This window comes from Lagenorhynchus albirostris, chromosome 2 (assembly GCF_949774975.1).
Source record: "Lagenorhynchus albirostris chromosome 2, mLagAlb1.1, whole genome shotgun sequence".
In the NCBI taxonomy this organism is placed as follows: Eukaryota; Metazoa; Chordata; class Mammalia; order Artiodactyla; family Delphinidae; genus Lagenorhynchus; species Lagenorhynchus albirostris.
Genome location: NC_083096.1, coordinates 82,328,014 through 82,355,248, shown reverse-complemented (window position 1 = coordinate 82,355,248; position 27,235 = coordinate 82,328,014). Strand labels below are relative to the sequence as shown.

At 41.0% G+C, this 27,235-nt stretch overlaps 1 protein-coding gene across 1 annotated transcript in view; it reads right to left on the bottom strand.

Moving 5' to 3' along the window:
- The window catches only part of SPAG17 (sperm associated antigen 17), a 228,121-nt gene that overhangs the window by 183,338 nt on the left and 17,548 nt on the right, over positions 1-27,235 (bottom strand). Inside the window, 2 exon segments of the mRNA XM_060141888.1 lie at positions 17,324-17,407; positions 18,013-18,153. Coding sequence (XP_059997871.1) covers positions 17,324-17,407; positions 18,013-18,153 — 225 coding nt within the window.

Below are 27,235 nucleotides of genomic sequence, written 5' to 3'. Positions count from 1 at the left end.
AGTCATTTGCCATTTACTTAGATTCCACGTTCCACTTCCTAGACTGGAAGTTGCTGGGTGCCCACCCACGCCTTCCTTCCTTTCCGGGAGAATCTGACATTTTTTAGGCGTTCACCCCTCTCCCAATTGGTTCGTGTGCCTCTGGGGACTCGCAGCTCCAGGGGTGGATCCCTTTGCACTAGAAATAATCCTAACCTCCCTGGTCCAGGATTGGTTCAGGATGAGCTTGTGACCTAGTTCAGGCCAGTGGGATGTGAGGAGTGGTCTCCTGGGGTTGCCGGATCCCATTTCCTCAGTCCTGATGCTTTCGGAAGAGGCTGCAGCCATCCCACCACCATAGGAAGCTGGAGCCGTCACACAGATGGAGGAAGGGTCATTCCTCACAGATGCAGGAAGTGGGGCTGGAGCCTGTGGGCTAAGCTGACCCCAAAACCTGTGTAGACTTCTAGTTATACAAGCCAGTACACTCCCTTTTGTTTAAGCCAGTTTTAATCTTTTTCTTGTGAATTTAGAAGTAAGGTGACCAAGCTGGTACCGATACGGTGAGATGCATGTCTTCAAACTACTAGAGACTTTTTTTAAAAAAACAGTGATTATGTGTCTTTCAGGTCAGCAGCACTAGCATCACCTGGGACCTTGTTAGTTATGCGAATTCTTGGGCTCGGCCCAGACCTGCTGCATCTGAGGCTCTGGGGGTGGGCCCAGCAGTCTGTGGTTTAACAAGCTCTCAGGTGATCCTGATGTACTCAGGTTTGAGAGCCACTGCTTTCTGGTTTCTTTGGTGGCCTTTCACACTAACATATTTAACTCACATATTATCAGCACCCCTGCGTCCCTTGTTCTTACTAATGTGCATCTATATTGCTTAATTTTTTGTATCTATCTTTCTAAAATATAGAGTTACCAAGCTGCTCATTTCAGAGGACAGCCTGGAGTGGGATTTCTGCTAATGTCCTGCTGGGCAAAGAATGTATTCAGTGTGTCAACTCTCTCCTCTTTCCCCCTCAAAACTCTAGTCCTTCGCAATTATAAAAAAGCTGTAGTGTTTCTCTAGCTTGGTTGTGGACAGTATTCTTCAAGGCTATTGCTGCCTCCTAACTTTCAATCTATTCCAAACCTGTCCCATATAGAGGCTTGTTTTCTAAGTTTCCCGTGTCCTCTCCTAATCTCTTGGACTCATGGAGGAAGCATGCAGGGTATTGATGTCTCCTGGCTGGCTACTGGGAGAGCACTTTGTGAGCAGACGGATGCTGCCTAGTTTCCCATAAGTGTTTCTCTGTGTGCCCTGTGGACCACCTGCCCCATAATCCCTGGGACCCTAGTTAAAGATACAGATTACCTGGGATCTACCCCCAGAACCACCAAATCAATCTCTGGAGGTGAGGTTCTAGGAGCATAAAGTTTCAACAAGCATTCTAGAGATTCTTAAATACCCTTGAGTTTAAGAACTGGGGCAAAGGTCATTTACATATTGACCCTAGGATGACTAACCGAGTGTTTTCCCAGGGCTTGGTACTTTCAGTGCTAAAACTGAAAGTCCCTGGCACCCAGGACAGTTGGTCACCCTAAGATAGCAAGTTCTCAAGGCGAACCATTTTGAGACTGTCAGAGCTAAGGGGATAGTGTCGTTAGTCTGACTTTATCCCTTGCTTTGCTTTCCCCAGTCTTTCTAGCCCATAGAAGAGGGGTGTATTCCAGAAACTGAGAGTGACTGAAAGCACTCGAGGGGTGTGGGTGGGGCCAAGAGTGGCAGGTGGGGGGACTGGGAGGGGAGAGAATTAGGGGAAACTTGACATTGAAGAAGTAAGCAGGGGTGAGGCCACCAGCTGCTCAAATAACATACTAAAGGAATTTGGATTTTATCTTGAAAGTGATAAGGAGACACAGAGTTTTAAGCAGGTTAGAGACATGATCAGATGTATAGAGGTCTCCTTCTGAGTCCTGGCATTTCATTTATCTTCAGTGACTGTTCTTATGCAGCAAAACCCCCAGGCTTTCTTAGATGTCTTGGTAACCAAAACCCTTGAATGTGTATTTCAGGGCTTACACTCTGTACCCTCCCCCTCCAGCTTTGTTTGACGGTCATTTGCTCCTAGCCCTAGAGGCATATATGTTGATCAGAGGCATTCTGATTTGCTCAGAGGCTATAGACAAAGAAGTGGGCAGGCAGACAGTAGTACCATCTGCCTTGAAGAGCAGGGGAATGAGCAAAGCATGAACATTCTCTGGCCCTTCTCTGATCACTGTTACTTTGGCAGAACTCAACAGATTGGAGAATGTAAATATCCTAAAGGCACCGGCCTTCAATGGTACTTCTGTTTCTCCAGCTCTGAGAACAGTGCCTGGCACAAGTGCTCAAAAGTGAAAGAAGGGATGGATGGATGAACACTGGGCCATGGAGAATGGGAGGAGGAGAATAAGTGGGGCCATTGTCCTGTTCTGGGTGGTGGCGAGGGGGAGCCAGAGTGCAGATGGAGAGTTCACCTTTGGGGAGGATGGCCCCTCTCCCGGGCCCCGTGAGCAGCATGCGGACATAGGTGTGGCTGCGTCTCTCCAAGTGCAGGCTTGGGAGTGCCTGGATGCTTGTTGAGAAGGTGTGTTCCTGGACTTTCCTGAAGACACCCCCGATCCCCGTCACTGTGGCTGGGATCTCGCACAGGCTTTTTTTTTTTTTTTTTTTTTTTTTTTTTGCGGTACGCGGGCCTCTCACTGCTGTGGCCTCTCCCGTTGCGGAGCACAGGCTCCGGACGCGCAGGCTCAGCGGCCATGGCTCACGGGCCCAGCCGCTCCGCGGCACGTGGGATCCTCCCGGACCGGGGCACGAACCCGCGTCCCCTGCATCGGCAGGTGGACTCCCAACCACTGCGCCACCAGGGAAGCCCTCGCACAGGCATTTTTAAATGAGCTCTGCAGGTGATTTGGAGGCTTGCCACTTTGAGGACCACTGACACAAAGAGGCAAGAAGCGGTTTAGCAATCGGAAGGGCTCACACCAAAGGCCTTCCTGCAACAACCCTTCCCAGATTCCCCTGTCTGAGACAATTCTCCCTGGTCCCGCTCCCTGGCCCTTGTGCATATTTCCATCCAGTCCCCTCCTGCAGGTGCGCCTGTATTAGCAGCCTTGAATGTGTGTCCTTCTCCTTCAGGGCACCTGGAGCTTGGCAGGGCCCCCAATGATGGCTTCTTCCTTTTCGTAACCCTCATAGCATCTAAAATCTGCTTTAAATCAAAGCAAATATTCCTCATTCTGAATTTAGACAACAGTGGTTCCCGTCCCATTATCACAAGAAATCCGAAAACAAAATTACATAATCATTTCGCTTTCATGAATTCCGTAATCACAAAACACAGCCAATAAAAATATGATTAAATGTTTAACCTTACAATTTTTGCTTATCAAATTGACTAAGATAAAAAATAGAATGTTGAAGAGGGTGTGGTTAAATTGGAACTGTTAGAAGGAATGTAAATTGGCACAAATTATCTCGAATGCATTTTGACAATGTATGTCAAGAGCTTTACAAAGATTTATATACTTTGACTCAGTAATTACACTTCTTGAAATTTTTCATAAGGAAACAATCAAGGTCCTCACTATTGGTAAACAGTCTAAATTTAGCAAAAGGGGGAGTGGTTAAGTGAATTATTGAATAGAGACATGCTTTCTATTATATAGACACTGTATATGGATTTAGAAAAAGGCTAATGTCATAATATATGAAAAGGATATGATAGAAAGTATATACAGTTCCTATTTTTCAAAAAGAAGCATGCACCTCTGAATGGTGGAATAGTCTACAGATACTTAGGCGCCTAATACTATATGGGCTATGCTCTTTCTGCATTTCCCAAATTTTCTACAATTAACTTGTACTGTATTGCTTTTTTAATAAAACAGCTAATAAATGAAATATACAATGTAAATGCTATACAGCAATGGACTGTTATTAATAGTGCCACCCTTTCATCCTCCTGCAGAATTTTTCCTGCACGCTGATTCTAATATCTTCACCTCTCATATTACTTTCCAGCTCAGAATTCCTCAACGGATCCCATACCGAAAGGATAAAGTGTTCACTCCTTAGCAGGGCACACCAAGCCCTTTATGACCTAGTCTCGGCACACTTGTCTGGTCTCGTTCCTAGCTGCTCCTTCCACTATCCCTCCTATCCTTCAGGGATGCCCATTATTTGGAATTTCTTGGTCATGCCGTGCTGTCTATGTCTGCCTGATTTTGCCTGGGCTGATTCCTCTGCCTAGAATTCCCCCTCCTCCTTCCTTACTTCATATATTCCCCATTCAGCTTTCTAGCCATTTTCCTAAAACCTTTCCCTCAAAACTTTAGAAAGATTTAGGCATTGCTCTGTGCATTCAATGTACCCTTAACAACTTTGTTGTTATCATATGGTAATAAACTGCTCATTTCCATATCTGTCTTTTAGGTTGAAGGCTAGAATTAACTTTATGATGGGCACATGGTAAACAACCAATACAGTACATGCTGAATGAAAGAACCAGCACACAAATCACAAAGCCCTTCACAAACATCGTGCAGGCTGTCCCTTGTAAAAGGGTACCCTGTGATGGCCAGTGTGGCTGACATCCAGCCAGCCCTCCTCTTGCGAAGCCAGTGTGCTCAGAGGCTGGGAAAACGCTTGGCACTAGTTCACTAATTGAGAAAGTGACTGGTGTCAGGGGAAGTGCCTGATGTGCCAGAGACTCATTCCACAGACCCATTGCATAAACATTTATCGTGTCCAGCCAAAGTGCGAAAATCAGTGGATTCGGTCTCCAAATGCACCCCTGGGCATGAGCAAGAGTATCAACCAAGAGGGGGGGAAATATTAGAACCCCTGATTACATTTGCCTTTATTTTGTCCTTTTTAATTCTTAATTTTGAGGATGTTCTATGATATTTGTAATATGTTCATATACACACACACAATGTACATGGAACAAACGCTCTATTTTTTTTTTTTTGAACTGATGGGATATGTGATCAAAATAACTTGGGATTGCTAGCCCAGAGCGCTGGGGTTTTAGTGATGAATAACACATGTCCTCTAATGCTCATGCCGTTCACTACAAAGTAGCGGGAAGCAGATACAAACAAACAACCACGATATAACACAGCAAGATGAACTTTGCCTGCGGGAATCCAAGAAGATTTCACAAAAGAGATGACACTTGAACAGGGTTATTTGGCTGCTAAATGGGAACATTTAAGTCTAAATTTTACATAATTCTATTTAACTCGGTGCACTTTGCACTTACTGAGGAAGGAGCATAAAGTGAATGGAGCGCAAAATGTCTAAAAAGGGATGAGCCAGAGCTGCTCCAAAACTGTGGCTTCATCACCTAAAGGGATGGAGATATGTGTGTGTTTGCTTACGGTGCAAAGTAGACGTGATTTGATACAGAAATTCTAGATTTACAGTCACTTCGTCATTCTTGATCAAGTTCTACCCCAACCTTTTATCGCCTCAAAAAAACCCCAGGTCCCAAGGGCTCTAGAGAAAATCCTAAGTTAATATCTGCCAATCCGTATTTGTATTTTCCCTATCTAATTTGGTTTATTTATTTTACAACTTTGTGCAGAGGGGTCAGGTATTCTAAGTGGGGAATGTCTTTAGCCCTGGGAATGATCTGAATGACTGATAAAGTCTAATCCAAAGTCTGAGGCCAAACGTGTGCCTGCGGAAGCCGGTGTTTGGCACAATTCTTTTAGAAACTTTAAGACCAGGGGAAACACGTCCTCGGTAACAGCACTAGAGAAAACTCCCAGAGGGCTTGCTCCTTTGTTTAGGTGAATTACTAAGCAGGTTAAACTTAACTGTCAGCTCCTTGACTGTAGGGACTGCGTCTCAAAGAGCCTGAAGTAACAGAGTGAAGCCTGAACATGGAGCCTGCGTTCCAACATGGGGCTCTGACGTTATCAGCTGTGGGCGCAAAGCAAGTCACTTAACCTCTTCGAGACTCTCTGCTCGTTTGCTACATGAGAATAATAAGATGTAAGTCAGCTTCACAAGGTTGTTGGGATCAAATCCACATTGTGTGTGAAAAGTATTTTATACTCTAAAAGGCATCTTCCAAATGTGAGTTGTTATTATTCTTGTTAATAAAGTCCCAGCAAAAAGCATTGCCTGTTGGAGAAAATGTCACATGCCATAAAATACTGATTCAAAAAAGACTGATTGAGTGAATGAACGTGGAAGAGGTTTAGTTTCAACAAATTCACTCAATGGTGATGCAGAAATGGTTTCTGGGGACTCGCATTGTTACCCCGCACCTTCAATCTTGCTAAGTCCTTCCCCTACTCTCCCTGTCCAAATGAACATTCCCTCAAAGGTCCAGCTTTTACTTCTGATAAATAAACGCACGCTGATAGGATAACGGTATAATGGGTTAGCATGCTGAAAATGCAGTTTCATTTCATCTGAACCAGGGTTTTACCAACCCTGTGCCTGAACCCAGGCCTTGCGGGGGCTATTTTTGGACAGGCAGAACTTCCAGCACCTCTTATATCATATCTTACGGCAACTGCCCTCTCCACCTACATACAGGGTGGGCCTGCATACATAAAACAGGACACCAAAACCTCTTTCTCCCATCTGATGACTCAACTTTGTCTCTACTTTCAGAAAGGGAAAGCACCATACATAGACTTTACCAATCCAATCCATTTTCCTTTGCTTCTCCCCAAAGAGGAGAAAGAGTATGTATGTGTGTGTGTGTGTGTGTGTGTGTGTGTGTGTGTGTGTGTGTGTGTGTGTTCCTCCCATGATTGAGGAATCCTGAAATGAACCTCTATAAGAACCCCTGACAATGTTCTGTGGATGGTTTTGCACATGGAATTGAAACAAGTTGGCAGGAAGAAGAATTCTTTCTGCATAATTCAAAGCAGACATTTTACTAGGGGAAAAGCAAATCAGAAATTTGCTGTCAGTCCTTGAAATTTTATTAGTTACAAAAAGTAATATATTAGCCCCTTGCATTAAATCCAGATAGGATCTACCCTTTTTTTTCCCCCTCTCAATGATATTCCTAAAATGAATCTTTGAGAATGTACTACAAGACTAGCTCCTCATAAATTCGTAAGATTCAGCAGTGGTGGCCTGTGACTATGTTACATGTTATTAGCTTCTCCTCTGCTTCTCTGCAGCTCCAGCGATAAAGGATAATATTATAAGACTTGAGAATAACTGAACTAATTACATGTTCCTTCCGATAAAGAGGATAATCTAATTAAATATTTCCCAATGAGTGAGTGAGCCCGGGTGAGTCTGAGTACTGTAATCCAAATAAGTATGAAGCCAAAAGATGCAATTTTAAAGGAAAGCCAAAAGATGCAATTTTAAAGGAAAGGGGTTTATTGAACAATTTCACTTTTTCTGGGTAAGAATTTTTGTAGGACTGGTTTTCTATTTTTCAAACCTCTAAACTCATAATGATATATTTTAATATATTTTGGAAGCAATATAGAGATCATATTTTAGTTAACTTACATTATCAGGCTACTTAATTGGGTTTGAGGGGTTTTTCGGCCAGTCAAGTGTGTGAAATAGAAGAATGGATGGACTTCAAAACACAATATCTATCTGAAATTCACTTATTCAAATTAATATTCTGTGAATTAGTATGCACAGTAGCTTTTCAGTAAATATAAATGAATTTCTATCTAATAGTCAATTCTCTCACATTTAGTTTGGTATTTCTTCTTCCTTTCCTTGCTACCAAAGATGGAGGAATGAGTTAGAATTTCAGAAATAGAGGTCACACTAAAAATACGTAGAAGCATGAAAATTGTTACCATACTTCAATTCCAGCTACACATTCTCTCCCTCTCAGGAAGCAAGGCCATCTATATCTTTGTTGCATCTCTGACTGTTTTGGTGACGGCTCTGCCCCTCCCTCTCTCCTCTTTCCAACATGCCCTGTCTGGGGACCATTACCCTTCTGGCTGAAAGTTGTGAACAATAAGTGAGGTCAGCCACAGGGCTCAATGAAGGACAGACTCAATTATAACCAAGGCTTAAATCTATAACTTTTACATCAGACTTGCTACAAAGTATTAAAACATCATGAAATAGCAGGAAACAAACATAGTATTTACAACATGATGGACTACCGGCTCTTGAGGGCAGAGACCAGGTCTAACTGAATCTTGTGCCCGCTCTCCAGCCTGTAATAGAAACTCTGTAAATGTCTGCTGAGTGAGGGCTGAACAAGGATGAGTGTCTACAATACCCTTTACTCCAGGGAGATGCAGAAGGAAGATAACACAAAATAGGTTTAGAGGACTCTAAGGTATTGGTTTTTCAAACTTTTTCGGACCTATATTTACAGCAAAAACTGTTTACATCACAAACCACACACATACACACACAGTTGCCACCAACTAAATATCTGTGTAAACCACTGGGTTGTAACCCATAATTAGAAAACCACCATATGGGATATGGAACCAAAGAAGAGAAAAAAGAAGGGACCAAAACTGCTAGTACCCAGGAAATATTACTGAACTACCATTGTTGAAATGGTCCAATGTGTCCTGCTTGTGGTCTTTACCAGTAACTCTCATTAGTCCTTCATTAATAAATTAGTTTTTTCAGACAGAAAACACCTCTTCAAATACTTATTATGTACCAGCACCACACCAGGCATGTAAAGATACAAAAAATGAAAAAGACTAAAAAATCTGACTTCCTTTTTGACATCTCTCCTCTTAGAATATCTGTCAGACATATCAAATTTAACCCAGGCCAAACTGTACTTCCACATTTCCCCCGAATTTAATCTTCTTCAGTTTTTTCTATTGGAAGATATTTTGACTGAGTTTCTCAAGTCAGAACTTTGGAATCACTCCTGAAACTCACTGCTTCTCCCTCACCCCTCACATCTCACAGTGGCATCATTATGCTGATTCTTCCTCCTTAATATACTCTGAATCTGCCTGCTCTCTCCATCTCCACCTGGGTATCCCAATGACCTCCTAACTGGTCTCCTCACTTCCATGTTTATCTCATGACCCCATCCCAATTTATATTTCACTCTGAAGTAGGAAAATATTCTGAAAAAGAACTCAGATTGTGTCACTTTCCCCTTTAAAAGGCTTGATGGCTTCCTATTTCCTAGCAAGTAAAAATGCAAACTCTTGCTTATCAAGGACATACTAGTCCCTGCAGATCTGGCCTCTGTCCACCTCTGTCTCACACTCTCTCTCTAATTAAATTCTAGGCACACTGGCCTTTTTCATTCCTCTGAGAGGGTGACATCTTTCACTCCTGCCTTAGACTCTTTGCACGTGCTGTTCCCCCTGCCTGAGTATTTTCCCCACTCTTCTCACTTGGCCTTTTTTTCATCTTTCAGTTTATCTCCAAACACTCAGTTTAAAGTATTTTCCATGTAATTCCTTCTGATTTAAAGCAATTATCACAATTTTAACTGTGTATATATTTTTTTGCTTAATGTCTGTCTGCCTTCCCCATTCAAATATAAGCTCTGTGAGGGCAGGAAATTATATCTGTTTTATGCACTAAGATAAACTCAACCATAGATTTGGTACATGATAGACATTCAAATATTTGTGCAATGCATGAAAGTGAAGCATTTCTTAAACCTTAGTTATTGTCACTTGATCATTTAGCCAAAGCCGTGTATCTGTGCATCGATGACTGAATAGATAAACAAAATGTCATAGATACATACAATGGAATATTACTCAGCCTTGAAAAAGAAGGAAATTCTGACATATGCTACAATGTGGATAAAACTTGAAGACATTATGCTTAGTGAAATAAGCTAGTCACTAGAGGACAAATACTGTACGATTCCACCTATATGAGGTACCTAGAGTTGTTTAGTTGTTAGAAACAGAAGGTAGAATGACTGTCAGGGCTGGGGCAGGAAATGAGGAGTTGTTTACTGAATACAGAGTTTTAGTTTTGTAAGATAAAAAAAGTTGGGAAGGTTTGCTGCACAACAATGTGAATATATTTAACACTATGGAACTGTACACTTAGAAATAGTCAAGACTGTGAATTTTATGTATTTTTTTAACCACAATAAAAAATTAAAAATAAAAAACCCTGCTCCTAGATGTTTCTTTTCTTTCTTGCTTCTTAAAATACAAAGCTGTAACAATCACTGAGAATAGAAATTTTAAAAATAACATTAATTATAATAGCTAAATCTTATTGGACACTTACTCTAGGTCAAGAATTATGCTAAGTATTTTATATTTACTGTTTCATTTAATCATCATTACAGCTTTATGAAGTAGATAGTATTATCAATGCTGAGTTTACAAAGAACTGAAGCACAGCAGAGTTATGTAACTTGTCCAAGATTACATAGCTAGTAAGTAGTAGAATCAGCATATAGCCCAGGCAGTCTGGTTTGGATCAGTGCATCTAACTCCTGGGTCTAGGTCTCATCAAACTAGCAGAAGGCACTCTGAAAGACTCAGTCACCTTAACCATACAAATATTAACTCTGAGAATTAAAAATTCCAGTTGACCCAAACATTTGAGCAGAAGCCACTCATGAACATGGCTCAAAAATAACTAAAATTGTTTGACACCTTCATTATCTGCTGATATACCTTCACTGTTTCTGCCTGAGTAGTAGGAAAAGTAATAACTATATCACAGAACTACGGAGAGATTTCACGCTTAATTCTAATTACTAACAGTAGCTTGTATTCAAGAAATGTGAAACCACAACCACCACTTGTAGAATCTAAACTATTCTTAACTTTCGTGTAAAGACAAGGAGAAGGAACAAAGGCTTCCAAATCAACCAGTTATTTAAACTTCCTGAGCTTCACTTTCATCATTTGTTAATTATCTCCTGGCAAGCTGTTGAGAAGATTAGGTTAGCTAATATATATGAGGCACCCAGCACACAAAACTTGGAATAAACTAAGTGTTCAATGAATGGTAACTATCATTACTGTATGTAAAGGGGGGTTAGTCACAGTCTTAGATACAGGAATAGGATGAGATCGTCTTTGTGATTCTGTCTCCAGTATCCTTCCAATCATGGTGGAAGTGTAATGTAACATGTTGGAGAGGCTCCAAACCCCACCCAGTTAAGACAGTGATGGCCACTCTTCACTAGCTGAACCTTGCTTTATTCTTGTGGCTGCTCCTCCACTGATATCTGTGTGTCCTGGAATTCTTGACTAGATTCCTGCCTTGCCCAGCAGTTCTCCCACTGGTCAAAGGTCCTAGCCAGCACCCCAATCCTTGCACGGTGTGCATTTCGTGCTGATGAATCCCAGGGTCCTCAGCTTCAGGTACCATTCTTCCCCAGTGACTACTGGCCTCCCCCTGGACTGTTGACTATTTGCCACATGGGCTTGGCCAGCCGCCTGCGCCTCAGGGTGGAAAAGAGCTGAGGGCACCATTTGGATGTCTCTGAGTGCCTTTGCTTGAGTTGTGCTTTCCTCTGAAAACAGAACTCCAGGTTTCTGACATGAGAAGCAAACATACTGCACCCCAGGAGCCCTGACCTTCTGCTCCTCAGTGACTAGCTTGGCCTTACTTTCTCTGCTGGGCTGCTCAGGCCTCCTCCAGAAAGAGGAGGCTCAGGGTTGATAACCCATCTGACTGCTCTTTTTCCCATTTCGACAAAATGCATTCGCTTGCAACTCTTCATAACCCTTTATAAACATTTCTAGCACTGTGATTTCTCCTCGTTTTCCCTTCTTTGGGTGAGAAATGCCTCCAGAGCCCAGCTTTTGACACAACAACTCCCAGATTGTTTTTACAGTCCCAACGTAGTACTTCTTTGTTACAGCTCAATATTCCTAAATTTTGTTCCAAGTCATTATTTTACATTTATAAATATCAGGTTGTATTAATTGGTTCCAGCTTTAAAAATGTTCCATCAGAGGTTATTTTCTTCTATTTTGACAGTGGTTTCTAAACCTGGAGCGCCAAGGCCCTGATGTGGGCCATGTTCTGCAAGCATCCCTGAAGGACTGATGTGGAACAGAAAAGATACTCAGACCCTGGGCCTCGCTGTGTTCTTTGAAGACTGTACTGGCCATAATAGCTTCAAAGAATTTCAACAAGTTCCTAAGACATGACCTTCCCTTTCCGAAAACCACGTTGGCCAGGCTTGTCTTAATCAAGCTGTGCTTTTCTAAGCATCCTTTTACTTGATCTCCTGCAGCAGTTTTTAATACTTTCCCTACAAGTGAAGTTAAACTAACTGGTCTGTAATTTCCTGGTGTGTCCCTAAGCTCTATGAAATAACGGCATTAGGTTGGCTACCTTCCAATTCTTCCTGACTTTTTTTGTTTTGTTTTAAAACGCAGGATTGAAAAGGCCAGAGAATGCTTCCTGTCTCGCTTTCCCTTCGCTCCTTCCATGACATACTGCTCTTTCTGTTCCCAGTAGATCTGCCATTTTAATAACTTCAAACCTCTTAAATGTGTTCACTTATTATTTGTTCCTATCTCTGAAGCATGAGTTTTCCATTTTTCATTTTGACAAGGGCCACCACCAAAAATAAGGGTTTACAATTCTACTGAATAGATTATTAATTTGAGGCACTGTTTAAGAAATGTTTCATATTAGGAATCTGGAAAAGGGAGGCAACTAGATAATAATTAAGTCTGTGTTCTTACTTGTGAGTTATTATAAACACATTTTGGGGAAAGAGCTGAGAAATATGTCTACACACCCAGGAATAGGAACCAGAAATGGAACTATTATATCTGGGAATTCTAATCTAAAGTACTAGCAAAGCGTTTTAAAAATGTGGTGAAACTAATTTGATCAGAAGATATAAAATTTGCATCTTATATCTGTTTTAACTGCATTTGGTTTATTACTCTCATATCTAATACCATAAAAGTCTTTCCACATTTAATAATCTCCCAGAATTATCTCCCAATGGAAAAGCCCATTTTAATATTTAAATTAAAAGTTTTAGTTTTTCCTGAGAGGAGTAAAGAGGAAAATTAATAATTATTTGTATTTGTAAAATTGCAATGTATCACATAATCTTTAGGATTGTCCAAGTTCTTTATTGTATAGAATTGACTATTCTTTGAAGTAAGTGAGACATAAACAAGGACATAAAAAACTTCATTCTTTAAAGATGATTTTTGTTTCAGCAGACTATTGGGTTTTGTTTGTATAGTGACCCAATTTCTCTTTTCTGAATAAGTCACAGACAGGCACATAAACCACAGCCTATGTGTGGATAGAGGCCCATCTCCCGATAGGGAGGCATGACAATCACCCTTATGGAATGAGAACTACGCAGTGGAATATACAACTTTTAAGATGGTAGACTCTAATTTCAGATAAGTTGGATAAACAACCCCCTTGCCCAGTTGGTAGTTTTTTCTTTCTAATTTATCAAAACTACAATGTCAAAGTCTGAAAATTTTACATCTCTCATAGTGCTCACATACCGTGTATCAGATTTAACCATAAGAGGGATGATCTTTGCATGTATGATATACTTAGACCCCCATCATAGGTAACAGTTCAGTTGACTCTGGATGACCATTAATATTTTCCTTTTTGGTTTAGGTCAGGACTGAGTATACCTGCAAACGAACAGGTCAGATTCTCTATGTGGACCATAAAGCACACACACAAATATTTGTGCATATTTAGTGAATTAATTTAAGTGCAGCCATGAATCTTAAAGCATGGATTTTTTTCCAGTGTTTGAAATGTTTTCTCATAGATTTCCACCTTTAGGATCTTAAAGTTGTAATTAAGATATGTACAGGGTTTACCTTTGCTATTTCATATGTATTGTACCATGTAACTACAAATTTAGTACATATGCTTTCAGTCTTCTCTCTCACTCCTATGCCTTTACTTGAGCTGTTCCCTTCTCAGAGAATGTGCCCTCTCCCACATTTGAAAGTCAAGACCTATCCATCCAAAGGGTGGACAGCTTTGAGCCCAGTGAAAGAGTACTGGGTTTGTGGTAAAGTGGAAAAATCTGAGGCTATGTGTTTAACTATGGTTAAATCCAAGTTCTTCAGTTTTCTAATTAGCAAGCTTCCTACCTTCTCTATGCCTCCATCTTCCCCTATGTAAGATGGGGATATATACATTTCCTTTTAGAACTGTGATATGGGTCAATCGGGATAACATGTTTAAAAGATCAGACTTGTCAGCTCCCCTTCCTTTCCAATGCCACCTTCTCCACAAAGCTCCTCTAGATCTCACCCCTCCCCAATCCACCCAGGCTAACAGTAACCTCATCTTCCTTTAAATGTCCAGAACACTCCAACTGTCCCTCATAGACTTCCCTGACTATTTTCTGCATTGTGTTACTCAATTTAACAAACATTTATTGAATACCTACTATGTGTCAGGCATATATATATATATATATATATATATATTTCTCTTTCTTCCTAACTAGTCCTTAAGCTTCTTGAGGTTAAAGTCTTTATAATATTCATACTCCCCTCCCTCCATTGTCTAGATAGTGTTTGACACCTAGTGCTTGAACAAGAATGTACTGGTTAATTGTTTGGTTATTTGGTAAAACTGGTCACTAATAATTCAGGCAACATCTGTATATCCATTCTCGTGTGTGTACACTTGTTCAAATAGGATTGCATGGTGAAAATTATGCTTATAAGTAATGCCAGTATATGGGATCATAATCATATTCATCCTCATTAAATGCTACTACTATACCTACTACTACACTACTACTACTACTATAAGAAAAATAAAGTGATAGCTAACATCCCTAAGACTATAGGCAAAGGGGAAACGTCTCTTCCCATTCCCACATAGGTCCTTGGAGTAGTTCCTGCTAGAGCAAAACTTGTTTCCAAAAAGAGAAGGTGAAGGAACACATGGGTAGTTTTGTCTCTGTGGAATCACATTAGCACAAATCTAAGCAGGTTTTCAAAGAACTGTGGTTTATAAATAAATATTCTCTCATATATACAATATCATGGCTAGATGAAATTCTAAAGTTTCAGGGGAAATTACACAATTTCAAAACAAGGCTGTGTGTACACAGGACCAAGCCATCCAAATGAAAGCTTGAGCAAATCATTGTGGAATGTGGTCTTTGCTAGCCCAGACATTTCAAGTCGTTATTGGAAATATGTAATGAGGTTCTGACACTCTTACTACTCATGGATCAACTGCGCTAGAATGAAGTTTCACTCGAATTCTCTGCTCCTAATCGACCGCAGGCTGGGAAACCAGAAAGTCAAATTGGTTAGAACTGTGTTTAAAGTAAGAACGACGAGGCTCTGATCTAAGGCCAATGAGAGTATCCTACAAATAGTAGTCAATGTAAGTGCGCGGCCTTTAAAATATCTATTTTGAGTTCTCCTTCCTCCAAAATGGAGATCGAAAAGGAAACAGAACTCTATGAATTTCCCATGTAACATAAGTAATTTTGTTGGATTCTCTTTTCTTTCCCCATTGCAGAGTTTCCTTTGAGAAGGAAAACATACGACTTCCTAAACAGGCTCCCGAGGAATTCACCTGTGGCCACAGACCGTGCAAGATTTTAAGCAGAAATAGAGTCAAGAGCCGGCTGTCTGCATGCCTGGAAAGTCCAGAGGTCCCCAGAGAGTTTGGCTTGTGGGTCTCTTTCACGGCCACACTCCTAACTGCCTTGGAGCTCTCAGTAGGCACTGCCTGTAACTTTTCACTTCTCTTGGGAAGAGGGACCAAAACGGGTCCTAAGTGTGGAGGGACTGAGGTTGGATATGTGCCCTTCTTGTCCAGATGTGCATTCTGGCCATGGCTGATGTCGCCCAGGAACCCAAATTTGTTTTCTGTTTTTGATCCATTCTTGCTACAGTGATTGACATTAATGCACGTCTGGTGCACCCCAGGTCCATCTCTGTGGTGCTCCTGCTGCCTTCCCTTTTCTTCTGGAACCATTCAGAAAAGGGTATGTGAGCGGGTGTGGGAGGCTTATTGCCCAAATGCTCCACTGGAAGAATGCAGGGGAGCCAGATGTGAAATGGACCTCCCCTGAGTGAAGGCTATGAGGAGTCATAGCACACATTGGAGAGGAATGGCTTTCTAACCGGACTCTGGATTTGTAACATCGGGCTATCCCACATCCAAGCCAAAATGCCTGTCCACATCAGACGTCAAAACTGGCCTGTTATCATCTCTGATTTTCACTGAGCATCTTTGAAGAAGAAAGAGTCCTTTGGAGGCGGGGGCTAATTGATCCCAGGCCTGAGAATTGGACATGGATTTCTATGGCTACTTCAGAAGAAAACTTCCAATATTTTAAATCCAGGTACCACATAATGTTTCAACTGGGGCATGCACATGCAGGACATCATAACAAAAGCTAGAAGGCTCATTATTTGACTTCATCAGCGCAGAATGAGTTTTTTGCCATGATAGCGAGAGTAGTGTAGCAAGAGTTAATGCTAAAAATCCACAGTATTGGCAATTGTAAATAAGTCCAATGGAACCTGTTCAGATAGTACTCAGGCAACACTACAGAGTCCATCATGAAATCACCCAAGAACCGAGACACATAAAAACTTTATTAGTTACCACTGAAATAAAGTACAAACAAGTTCGTCTTGAAAGATCCCAAAATCTTTATGCTTTCGGTCTGCAGAGTCATAAAATAGTACCTGACAAATTTTAAGTGATATTCTAATTAATCACTGGATTTTTATAGTTCCTTGTAAGCTGTAAGTTGGATATTAACAAGACAGGGTAAGAGGAAAGCCCCTGTACTGAGCCTGTGTTCTAAGTCCTTTGCACAAACCCACTGGTCAGCCAGGCCAGACTTTTGCATCTGCTAGAAACGGAATGGACCATTAATCTGAAGATTATCCTTACTTTCACAATGATTAAAGTAGAATGTAAAATGGACACAAAGTTCACAAATGGATGGAAAATTATTCCAGTTGTTTCTCTGTCATGTGCAGGAAGCACCTTCTGGGGCATTTTTACATTGTTTCTTTGGTAAAACTAACACTTTGTAATACACTAATAACACAACCCCCTTTAATACCATCACATACTCAGTAATTACCATGAAAAAGTATGGTCCAACACTTTCATATACACACATTTCTGATTTATATTCTTCAATTGGATACAGTGACAGTGTAGACAATCTGGGACAATTTTGGTCCTAAAGGGGGATTTTGTTAAAAGGGAAGCAGATTTTTTACACGCCCACCATCAGGAACAAACAGCTCCAACAATGAGTGGGAATTTGCTTTCAAAGAATGAATTAAATTTTTTTAAAAGTGACTATAAAGTTATTACTTCAATTCTTGTTTTCTAAAAGTTACAAAAATCTCTTCAATCAATACGTTCACCTACCTCACAATATAAGGGAGCACTACCGCTTAGAGATTTCTTTGCCTTTTTAGATGTACTTCCAAAAAGTGCACTTGTTCCATTGATCTGTAAGAAAATTCATCTATAATGAAAAAGAAAGGCTTTCTTAAAGAATCCTTAGATATATGTGACTTTCAAATACCTCGGTGACTTGAGGGGTTGGGGAACCTAGCAAGGAAGAGATAGTCATCAATTAATTCAAATATTTACAGTCACTTCGGTAAGCTGTTAGTAATTATATGAGGCTGTGCTATCTGACAGAACTTTTCTGTGTTATCATTCCCCTCTAACCTCTGACAGCTAGGATTCTCTGGAGGCTTCATTTTTCCAGTTAGTTACGGGCTTCCTTGGAATATTAAATAGTTTTTTCTTTTATTGTTATTGAGTCTTTTATTAAATAATTCCTCACAGAACCTAGCATGGAGCCTAGTATGACCTCAGACATTTTTGTTGAATGAATGAATGTGGAAAGGGCAACATTCACCGATAAAAAAATAATCCTTCCAGATTAGATGATTCAAATTTATTCCAGCTAAGTGTTTGTGCAAAGTAATGCACCAAAACTTGCCAAACAGCCCAAGAATATGATAGTTTTATTTATTTCATTATTTTATTCTATTATTTTAAGAAGAAAATCTCCAAGGGGCTTAGGGGTGGGAAGAGACAGGTACCTGCTGGAGAATGTCTTGCCAGGAAACCATACTGAAGAGTCTGCGCTGAGGAACTTGGACAGCGAGGGTGAGGGCTTGAATGAGAAGCTCATCCTCAACTCGGTTTCCAACGACAAAAGCGATGGAGCTCTTCCAGTCATTCTGTGACAAAATCAGAAGGAATTAGATTCTAAGTACTCCTGGCTAGGTAATTTTGTATCAAAGGCTTCCATTGAAGAGCAGGATAATTGTCCTATAAACCTTACCTTTAAAGACAGAGTTGACCTTACAGTGTATGTGGGTTTCTGATTCAAGCAGCCGCAAGGCGGCAGTATTGTGACAAATTTCATGCAACTTGCCCAAAAAGCATTTTTCTTGAGAAACAAGGCCTTTTATTTTAAGGAAGACAATTTAAAAAAATAAAAAAATAAAAATGACACATTTTCATTAGAATGCTGTGCAAGAATAATTTGGTGTTGGAAAGTAATAGTTCATTCATATGTTACAAATGTACATGAAGATACAATCTCCAAGGCAGAAATCTTTGTTTTGCTTCCTGATACATCTTAAGACTCTAAATACTGCTAGGAGCATAGTAGAGGCTTGATAAATATTTGTTGATTGTTGGGTGATATTGAACGAGTTGCAAAATGCGCTTTTTTATAGGAGGTAAAATTCAATCCCAGAGTTTTTGTAAAGGACAGAACTAGAACACATCTTTTCCTCCTAATGTAACACAAAATTCTCATTGCTAATTCACATATGGGTTCTTTCCACTGTCAAGAAATAGACTGCAATATTAAACTTGGACATGAAATTCTTTGTCGAATAGTGTAAAGAAATAAGTTACTAAAAAACAATATTCTTATTCAGTAATCCCTTTCCCTCTATTATAATTTCTGTTGGGAAGAGGCAATTCTCTGGAGGAGATTAAGAATGGAATTTACCGGGGCTTCCCTGGTGGCGCAGTGGTTGAGAGTCCGCCTGCCGATGCAGGGGACACGGGTTCGTGCCCCGGTCAGGGAAGATCCCACGTGCCGCGGAGCGGCTGGGCCCGTGAGCCATGGCCGCTGAGCCTGCGCGTCCGGAGCCTGTGCTCCGCAACGGGAGAGGCCACAGCAGTGAGAGGCCCGCGTACCACAAAAAAAAAAAAAAAAAAAAAAAAAGAAGCATAAAGAATGGAATTTACCGACTTTCCCATTGTGTGGTGCTGAGGAAGGCCAAACTCATGCAAATCAGGTCTAATGCTTTTGAACACTCACCACCTTATGGGAAGATGGACCAAGCAAACATGATACAGACAACAGGAAAGAGAGATAATAATAAGGGAGGGCACTCTGGCCCTGTGACCTCTTTAGACCTTAGTTTCTCCATTTATAAAATAAAGGGGTTGGACAGGGCAATATGTAACCTTCCCTCTAGTTCCACTCCAGAGATCTGATACAAATACAGTAAAACTCCCCCTTGGTCAATTCCAAAACAATGTCTAAGAAGATTTGGAAAGACTTTACACAAATTTAATGAAATGCATAATTTTACATGGTTCTCTCTGGTTTCTGTCCAATTCATAGTCAGGGTAGTGACAGAACTAGAGTATAGATGGGAGGAAAGACCTTAGTGCAAATTCTTCCTTACCATCAAAGGTAAGGAGGAATTTGTCCTTAAACTTAAGAATTTGTTCTTAAACTTCTCTTACTTCTCTCCATGGAAACTCACTAACCCTAACTACGTAACAAAACCCACACAATTTTCAATGCTATCATCAAAACAAAAAACACACACAAAAGCATAAAAAATGTCTATTTAATCTACAAAGTATGTATTTGTGTTTGTACACGTGTACACGCATGCATGTAGGTGTGGCTCTGTGTTTCCCTCTGTTATACTGACTTTAAAATCTTTTTTTGTTTGTTTACTAATTCACCATAGGAAGATTGAGCATCTGTTTTGCAAATAGCCTGATTCTGAAAAGCAAGTATGATATTTGTAACACAGTCTTCTGAAAAAGAATTCCATGATCACAAAATGACCTTTCCCCACAGTGGATGCCTTTCTTTTCTCTTGTCTGCTCCCTCAGTCAAAACTGCAATTACAATCATCATTAAAGAACAGAAATCTTTCATTCCATAATAAAGCAGACGTGGTTCCTGAACAGGCAATACCTTGAAGTCCCTGTCAGTTACAGTTTTCAGCACTGAAGATTTTAATGACCACCTCTACCCCCTTATCCCACTCCCTCTTGCAAATTTCCTTGCCAATATTCAAAACTAATAGTGACAAGCAATGGCTGCCTCTCAGCTCTTTGGGGGACAATTCAGAAAGAGGGCATCGTAATCCACCATCCACCCATTAGTATCTGGTATCCAAGATGGGTGTTGACTATTTCAGTCCAGAAAAAAGGGGTCGGGGGAGGAGGAGGTAGGAACTAACAATTATTGAAATCTGCCATGTGCCACGCATATGTTATCTCATTGAATCCCTAAGTAATCCATTTAAATAGAGGCACTAATACTTTATAGATGGAAAAACAGAGGCCCAATGAAGTTAAACACCTTGTTCAAGGTCATTTTGGCAGAACTTCATGGAGACCACATACATGGCTCACAATTTGGTGATCATTTCAGAATAGTTTTGAGAGCAAGCCTTTAGGGTCAGAATGCCTTTCCATAATCCTTAAATTGCACCTAATGGCTACTTTGGCTACAGTAAACCTAATAGAAGAAGATTTAGATCACATGTTAAAGTGTACAGAACCTTCAAAAACAGATGAATGTATTAAAACCTTACAACATCTAAGATTACTTTTTTTTTTTTTTTTTTTTTTTCGCGGTACGCAGGCCTCTCACTGTTGCGGCCTCTCCCGTTGCGGAGCACAGGCTTCGGACTCGCAGGCCCAGCGGCCATGGCTCAGGGGCCCAGCCGCTCCGCGGCATGTGGGATCCTCCCGGACCGGGGCACGAACCCGTGTCCCCTGCATCGGCAGGCGGACTCTCAACCACTGCGCCACCAGGGAAGCCCCTAAGATTACTTTTTATCAATAGTCGTTTTACAAAGGCTAAAAGAGTTTGAGGGAATTTCCCAAGGTGGTCTCTCTCTTCAAGCCCGTTGCTCTTGCTACTTTGCACTCTAGGAGTGTATCTTAACATAAGATCAGTTCCTCTGATTCTTGGCACTGTACTGAAACTTATGGGCTCCCTGAGATCACCTTGAGACAGTCTGCCTGCATTAGAGCAGGTCCAGATTTGTTCATGTTCAGAGCTCTCTACAAGGCCCATTGGGAGATGGGCCATGTCTCCCCATTGGAAGGGGTCTCAAGAGTCCAGCCCACTTTCCCATCTGTACTCTCTAGCCCACCAAACTCCTGCTCCAATAGTTAGATCTATTTGGCAAAATAGGACCCATGGAGGACTCTGTTGGAGCCATGGATTAGTGTTTAATCACATTGCCAGAACCCAGGGAAGCATGAAATGGACTGATCAGACAGTAATAAAGCAAAGATTGCTTGCAGGGAAGGATGTGCTCACTGGCATGTTGCACTAGGGGGCAGCGAGATGCCAGGAAATGCACAATATTCTCATAACGGAGAGCAAAGTCACTTCTCTGTGTCTAACTGGGGAGACTCGTTAAGTAAATGACACTCTGCAAATACAACTTTTGAGCTTTTTCTTAGTATTTCAGGATAAGGGTAGATTCCAAGTCTCTCCTAACTGGCAGCAGTTTTAGAAATAGGAAATTATTTTGGAAAACATTCAACCCAATTTAAATTTGGCAAAATACTATTAAAATACACCCTTCCACCCATATTCCACCCCAACATGCAGCTAAACACAGCCCTTAAATTTCAGTTCACAGGGCAGCAAGAGAAATAAGTACAGAGAAAACAAATGTTGACCAGAGGGGAGAAATGAAAGCATATGGCACAGAACCTGATTCATCACACTCGTGAGCCCTGCAGGGCTCCTACCTGTGTGTGAATTTGCTTAAGACAGTTCAAGAAGCTTGGGTGTAATTAGTAGCATAAGCCTAGAGAAAGAAAACATTAATCATTTCAGGAAAACTACACACTAGATGTATCAGTGAAGGAAGAGGGTTTTAGTCTGGCACACCTCAAACACCTTAGGAAATAAAATCAGCTTTCTATTGCCTGGAGACATCAACTGTACATGGTTATTGCTGAGTCTTGCCCTCTAGCAGTTATTGATAAACTCATTCAAAGGATGGAATGAAGTCGTGTATGGACACAATCCATTACCTTTTATTTACTTTATCAGCCTCACCTAATTTGAAGCCTGGCAGGAGGGCGTCCTAACCTAAACACTTAGACCCTAGACTTCTATGGCAAGAAAGTACTCTCGTAAATGCAGAGAATCTGGCTGGCTCACGCGAGCCCACTGTCCCAGAGACACAGGGTAGATCCAGAACTATTTTTCTTTCATATACTGCAAATTCTCCAAATTTTACTTAGGGTTCCTATATTCTAAGAGAATTACCAAAACCCTCTCAAAAATAAGTGAAACACTGCACAGGGAACTTTATTCAATATCCTGTGATTAAACCATAATGGAGAAAAATATGAAAAAGAATGTATATAGATGTGTAACTGAATCACTTTGCTGTACAGCAGAAATTATAATAACGCAACATTGTAAATCAAAAATACTTCAGTAAAATAAATTGACAAAAAAGCAAGTGAAAAGTAGCTTTTGGATGATGAGAGTGAGATTGCTTCCTTCTATTAGCACAAATAATCAGCTGATACAGGGGAAGACAAGGGCAGACACGTATGTCTGCTCTCTTCTGCTGCCTTTGCTAGTGTGTCAGGGGATCTGTTGCCCTGGATGATCAGAGGTGAGATTCCCACAGTCATCCACCCTGAACTGATCAGAGCCTACGGAGCTCTATGACACGAAAGCCCCAAATAAAATCAATGCAACATTGAAAAAGTCAGGTTCTGTCAAGAGTTATTTAATACCGTGCAGATATGCAAAGCTGTGCTTTGTCAATACTCTGCTGAAAGGATAACCTTTTTGTTAAGTAGATTTACTGCCAAATGGACAGGGATTTGTGAATGTCTTTCTCATACCGGGTTTTCCCTTCAAAAGGAGTCTTGGATCTCCATCAGCAAAGGAGTGTTAGTATGGGCTGTTGGCCAGCAGAAGAAATATTTTTATTACATTGAACTGGCTGCTCTAATCGTTATTTGTTAAAAAGGGATTCTAACTGTAAAATGAGTCGGAAATATGTTTAAAAAATGGGTACACATTACGTAACAAACAAGAACAATATAAAGGACCAGGATATGCAGTTTGACTGTCTTTACTAAATAAGTTCTCATTATAGACTCTCCTTTAATTATAGGTTCCTCACAATTTATTATAAAGACTATTCTTTGACATATCATCATCATGCTGTTATAAGTGCTCCTTATTTAGGAATTAGTTCACATGGCTGTCACATTTTCTCAACGAGATTGTAAGCTCTTTAGGTTGGAAAAATTGTTTTATGTGTTTTGCAGCTCATAGTGTCCAATAGTGAATGGAAAACAGAGCAAGGCTCTCTGTGTACATATCTGTTGTTCAACAGAGAAGATGCTTAGAATGACAATTTTGACCCTGGGAATCATAAAGCACTAGAATGTCAGGAAACTGAGCAGGGCATACAGAGCCTTGAAGTCCTTCGGGAGGAAAACAGACTGTATCTGATCTAACATTGTTCATATCAGGGTCATTAACAAGGGTGTGAGGAGTTAGACCCTGCTAAGACATTCCTCTGCTAAAACATGTTTCCTGGGACTAGCAACCAGACTGGCAACCAGGGGAATGAGGCAGCTCTTCCTGACAGTAGGGAAAAGCCAAGGACTCACATACACACATGTGGATTATAAAACCATTCCTCCCATCTCTTTCCTTCTTCCTCCTTTCTCCCATCGTCCATCAAGAGATGATGTCCTGCTCCCTCTTCCCTTCCACCTACTGCCTCTGGGCTGCAAATTCTATGATTCCTTTCTCTTTCAAGACCCCTTTGATATTCTTAGAGCTTGATTCTATGGTGGAAGGTATCAGGGTAGGGTGGGGAGAGAAGGAGCCACACATAAAATGAACCCTCTAGGTCCAGAATCTGAACCTGACCCTTGTCCCCTGCAGCAACACTACCACCGGGGTCTGTCTACCCTAATCTTCTGACCTCGCCCAAGGGTGTGCTGGATCTGATTGCCCACAGCTCTTCCTGACCCTGTTCAGTGGGGCTGTGTTGGTAACCTGAAACTTGCTGTGGTGGGAGCATTTAAACTAAGGCAATGGCAAATGCTACCAATAAGAGCTTTCCTCCTGGAGAGCAGGTGATTAAACATTTGCCAGCACATTGAGGGCCCCCATCCCAGGAAGGCCTGTTGGTCTAAGGCCGACTTAGAGATGAATTTGATTTAAAACGCCAAGGCTGTCTCTGAGAAAATACTGAGGGCAAAGCAGATTCTCTCCATCTATTGCCCCTCCCAACCCCAATACACATTGTGCAGCAGTGTGCTGCTATGTGAATTCATAATTAAGTGTCTGCTGATGCTGTTTCAGGTGTGGCCCAGCCTTAAGCACTATCCTTCAAAATGGGCTCTATAAAAACAGGTGACAAGGTAAGGACAGAGAGGCCACTGTGGGAAGAGCAGGACCAAGCTACTCCAATGTTCTCCTTGCCTCTTGGCCGTCTCAGGGGTCTACTTCCACACGCAGGATCTGAGCACTGGGGTCATTGCCATGGGAGGGCCCCAGCACCCCTTGCCCATAGGTGACGAGGCGCCCTCATATTTTGGTGGCCCCTTGGAGAAGGGGTGGTGGCCCACAGGTCATTGTGGCATAGTAATTAAGAGCCTGGACTCAGGAGACAGAATGCCTGTTTTTGAATCTCAGCAAACCAGCTGTGTGTCCTTGGGCAAGTTACTTAACTTCTCTGTGCTTCATGTATAAATGAGGGTAACTACAGTACCTACCTTTTGGGATTGTTGTGAAGATTGAATGAGACAATCTATAGAGAATCTTTCTGAGCACAGCACTTAGCAACAATCATAGCCATCATGATGGATATTATTTTGGGGGCTTCTCCTTGGGTTAGTCATTAGAACAAACATGGTTGTTCCATACATGCTGTTTCAAGTGTGGAAAGCTTAGGGGTGAATGCAGAAAAAAAAAAATCAAACAGAGTATCAACAGCTGCCTCATAAGTGACAGTCAACTTATAAAATAATTTTCTCATTGATAACAATAAACTTGTTAACTAATATATTTTAAAAATATTTTAGGTCTTTGGAAGAGAGGCCAAAAATCATGAACACAGGATATTTAAAATTCTCCAGGTATAGAATTCTCAGAGCTGTGGGAGAGGATGTGAGAGCGAGGCAGGAGGGAACTTTAAATCCTTTTGCACCTGGTGCAGGTTTGTCAGCATGTCAACCTATCATCAACTGTGAAAAGACATTGATTAGAGTTAAATGAGGAGTACAGAGGCTGACTAAGGAGATGATGAGTTAGCCACACAGAGGACCAGCTACCAGGCTGATTTTCATTAGAGATGGGGGCCTGCTTACTTGGTTTTAAACAAATAAGAACTTGGCTTTGAAATATATCAGGTAGGGCTAGTTCTTAAAAACAAAAGCAAAGTGACTGAAGTTTATTCTTGATAGAGAACCTTAGTGCATCCCTCTCTCCAGATAAGATGGGCTCCCTGACCTGCTTCTATATCCTGGCTTCCCTGGGCCCTTACAGGTGAATTTCTAGAATTCACCATCTCCTTCTCCTGGGTAGAATAAAATTTATCCACATCACCTCCTATTCAGCTCAGGGCCTTAATAGTTGATTTTGGTAACTGGATGAATAAATATACCTCAAGCCTTTAGTGAAATTTAGTATTTAAAAAAATATTTTAAAAATTATTTTTTAAATTAAAAAGTATATTTTTCTTTCCAAACTATCTTCATTTTCAAAAAAGGAATCCCAGTGACTCCTGGACTAACTCAGAGGGATGCCCTGCTAAGGAGACTATTTTAGGCAGTGGGCTGGGCCAGTGTAAAAGGCTCCCTTAGAATCATACCACCTGGATAACTACCTACTTTGCCCATGTGCCTGGCATATAGTAGCATTCAATAAATGTTTCTGGAACTTAGCAGCCAAAACCACACACTACAGAGAATTTTTACACATGCTTAGTATGAGAATGCCAACTAAGTATGTGGCATTTTATCGGCTACGCTCAGCACTTTGGAAGGAACCATGTCTCTGAATCACTGAGCATTTGAATGAAAGGAAGAGCATATCCTCTGGACGTTCAGACAACACTGTAATGTCTTATATTCACTGATGAGAACTCAGAAGCCTGGAAGCATCTTTACTGTGTATGCACACACTACCTGTCTGGTGTTCCTTGTCTTCATGAATATTAAACGTCATCACTAGTTAAAATTACTGAAGTTCTAGCTCTATTTACAATAGCCCGGAGATGGAAACAACCTAAGTGCTCATCATCGGATGAATGGATAAAGCAGATGTGGCACATATATACAATGGAATATTACTCAGCCATAAAAAGAAACGAAATTGAGTTATTTGTAATGAGGTGGATAGACCTAGAGTCTGTCCTACAGAGTGAAGTAAGTCAGAAAGAAAAAGACAAATACCGTATGCTAACACATATATATGGAATTTAAGAAAAAAAAATGTCATGAAGAACCTAGGGGTAAGGCAGGAATAAAGACGCAGACCTCCTAGAGAACGGACTTGAGGTTATGGGGAGGGGGAAGGGTATGCTGTGATAAAGTGAGAGAGTGGCATGGACATATACACACTAACAAACGTAAGGTAGATAGCTAGTGGGAAGGAGCCGCATGGCACAGGGATATTGGCTCGGTGCTTTGTGACCGCCTGGAGGGGTGGGATAGGGAGGGTGGGAGGGAGGGAGACGCAAGAGGGAAGACATATGGGAACATATGTTTATGTATGACTGATTCACTTTGTTATAAAGCAGAAACTAACACACCATTGTAAAGCAATTATACCCCAATAAAGATGTTAAAAAAACAATAATAATAAAAAAAAAATTACTGAAGTTCTGGTGTAAAGATGCAGAGCTCTGAAGTGGTATCGAATTCTGCCTCTGTAGTTCCTCTGCTAAATGACCTTGGATCTATCTTTGTGACTCAGTTTTCTCATTTATAAAAATGGGGCTAATAATAGAAACTTCCAAAGGTTGTGGGAAGTCTCTA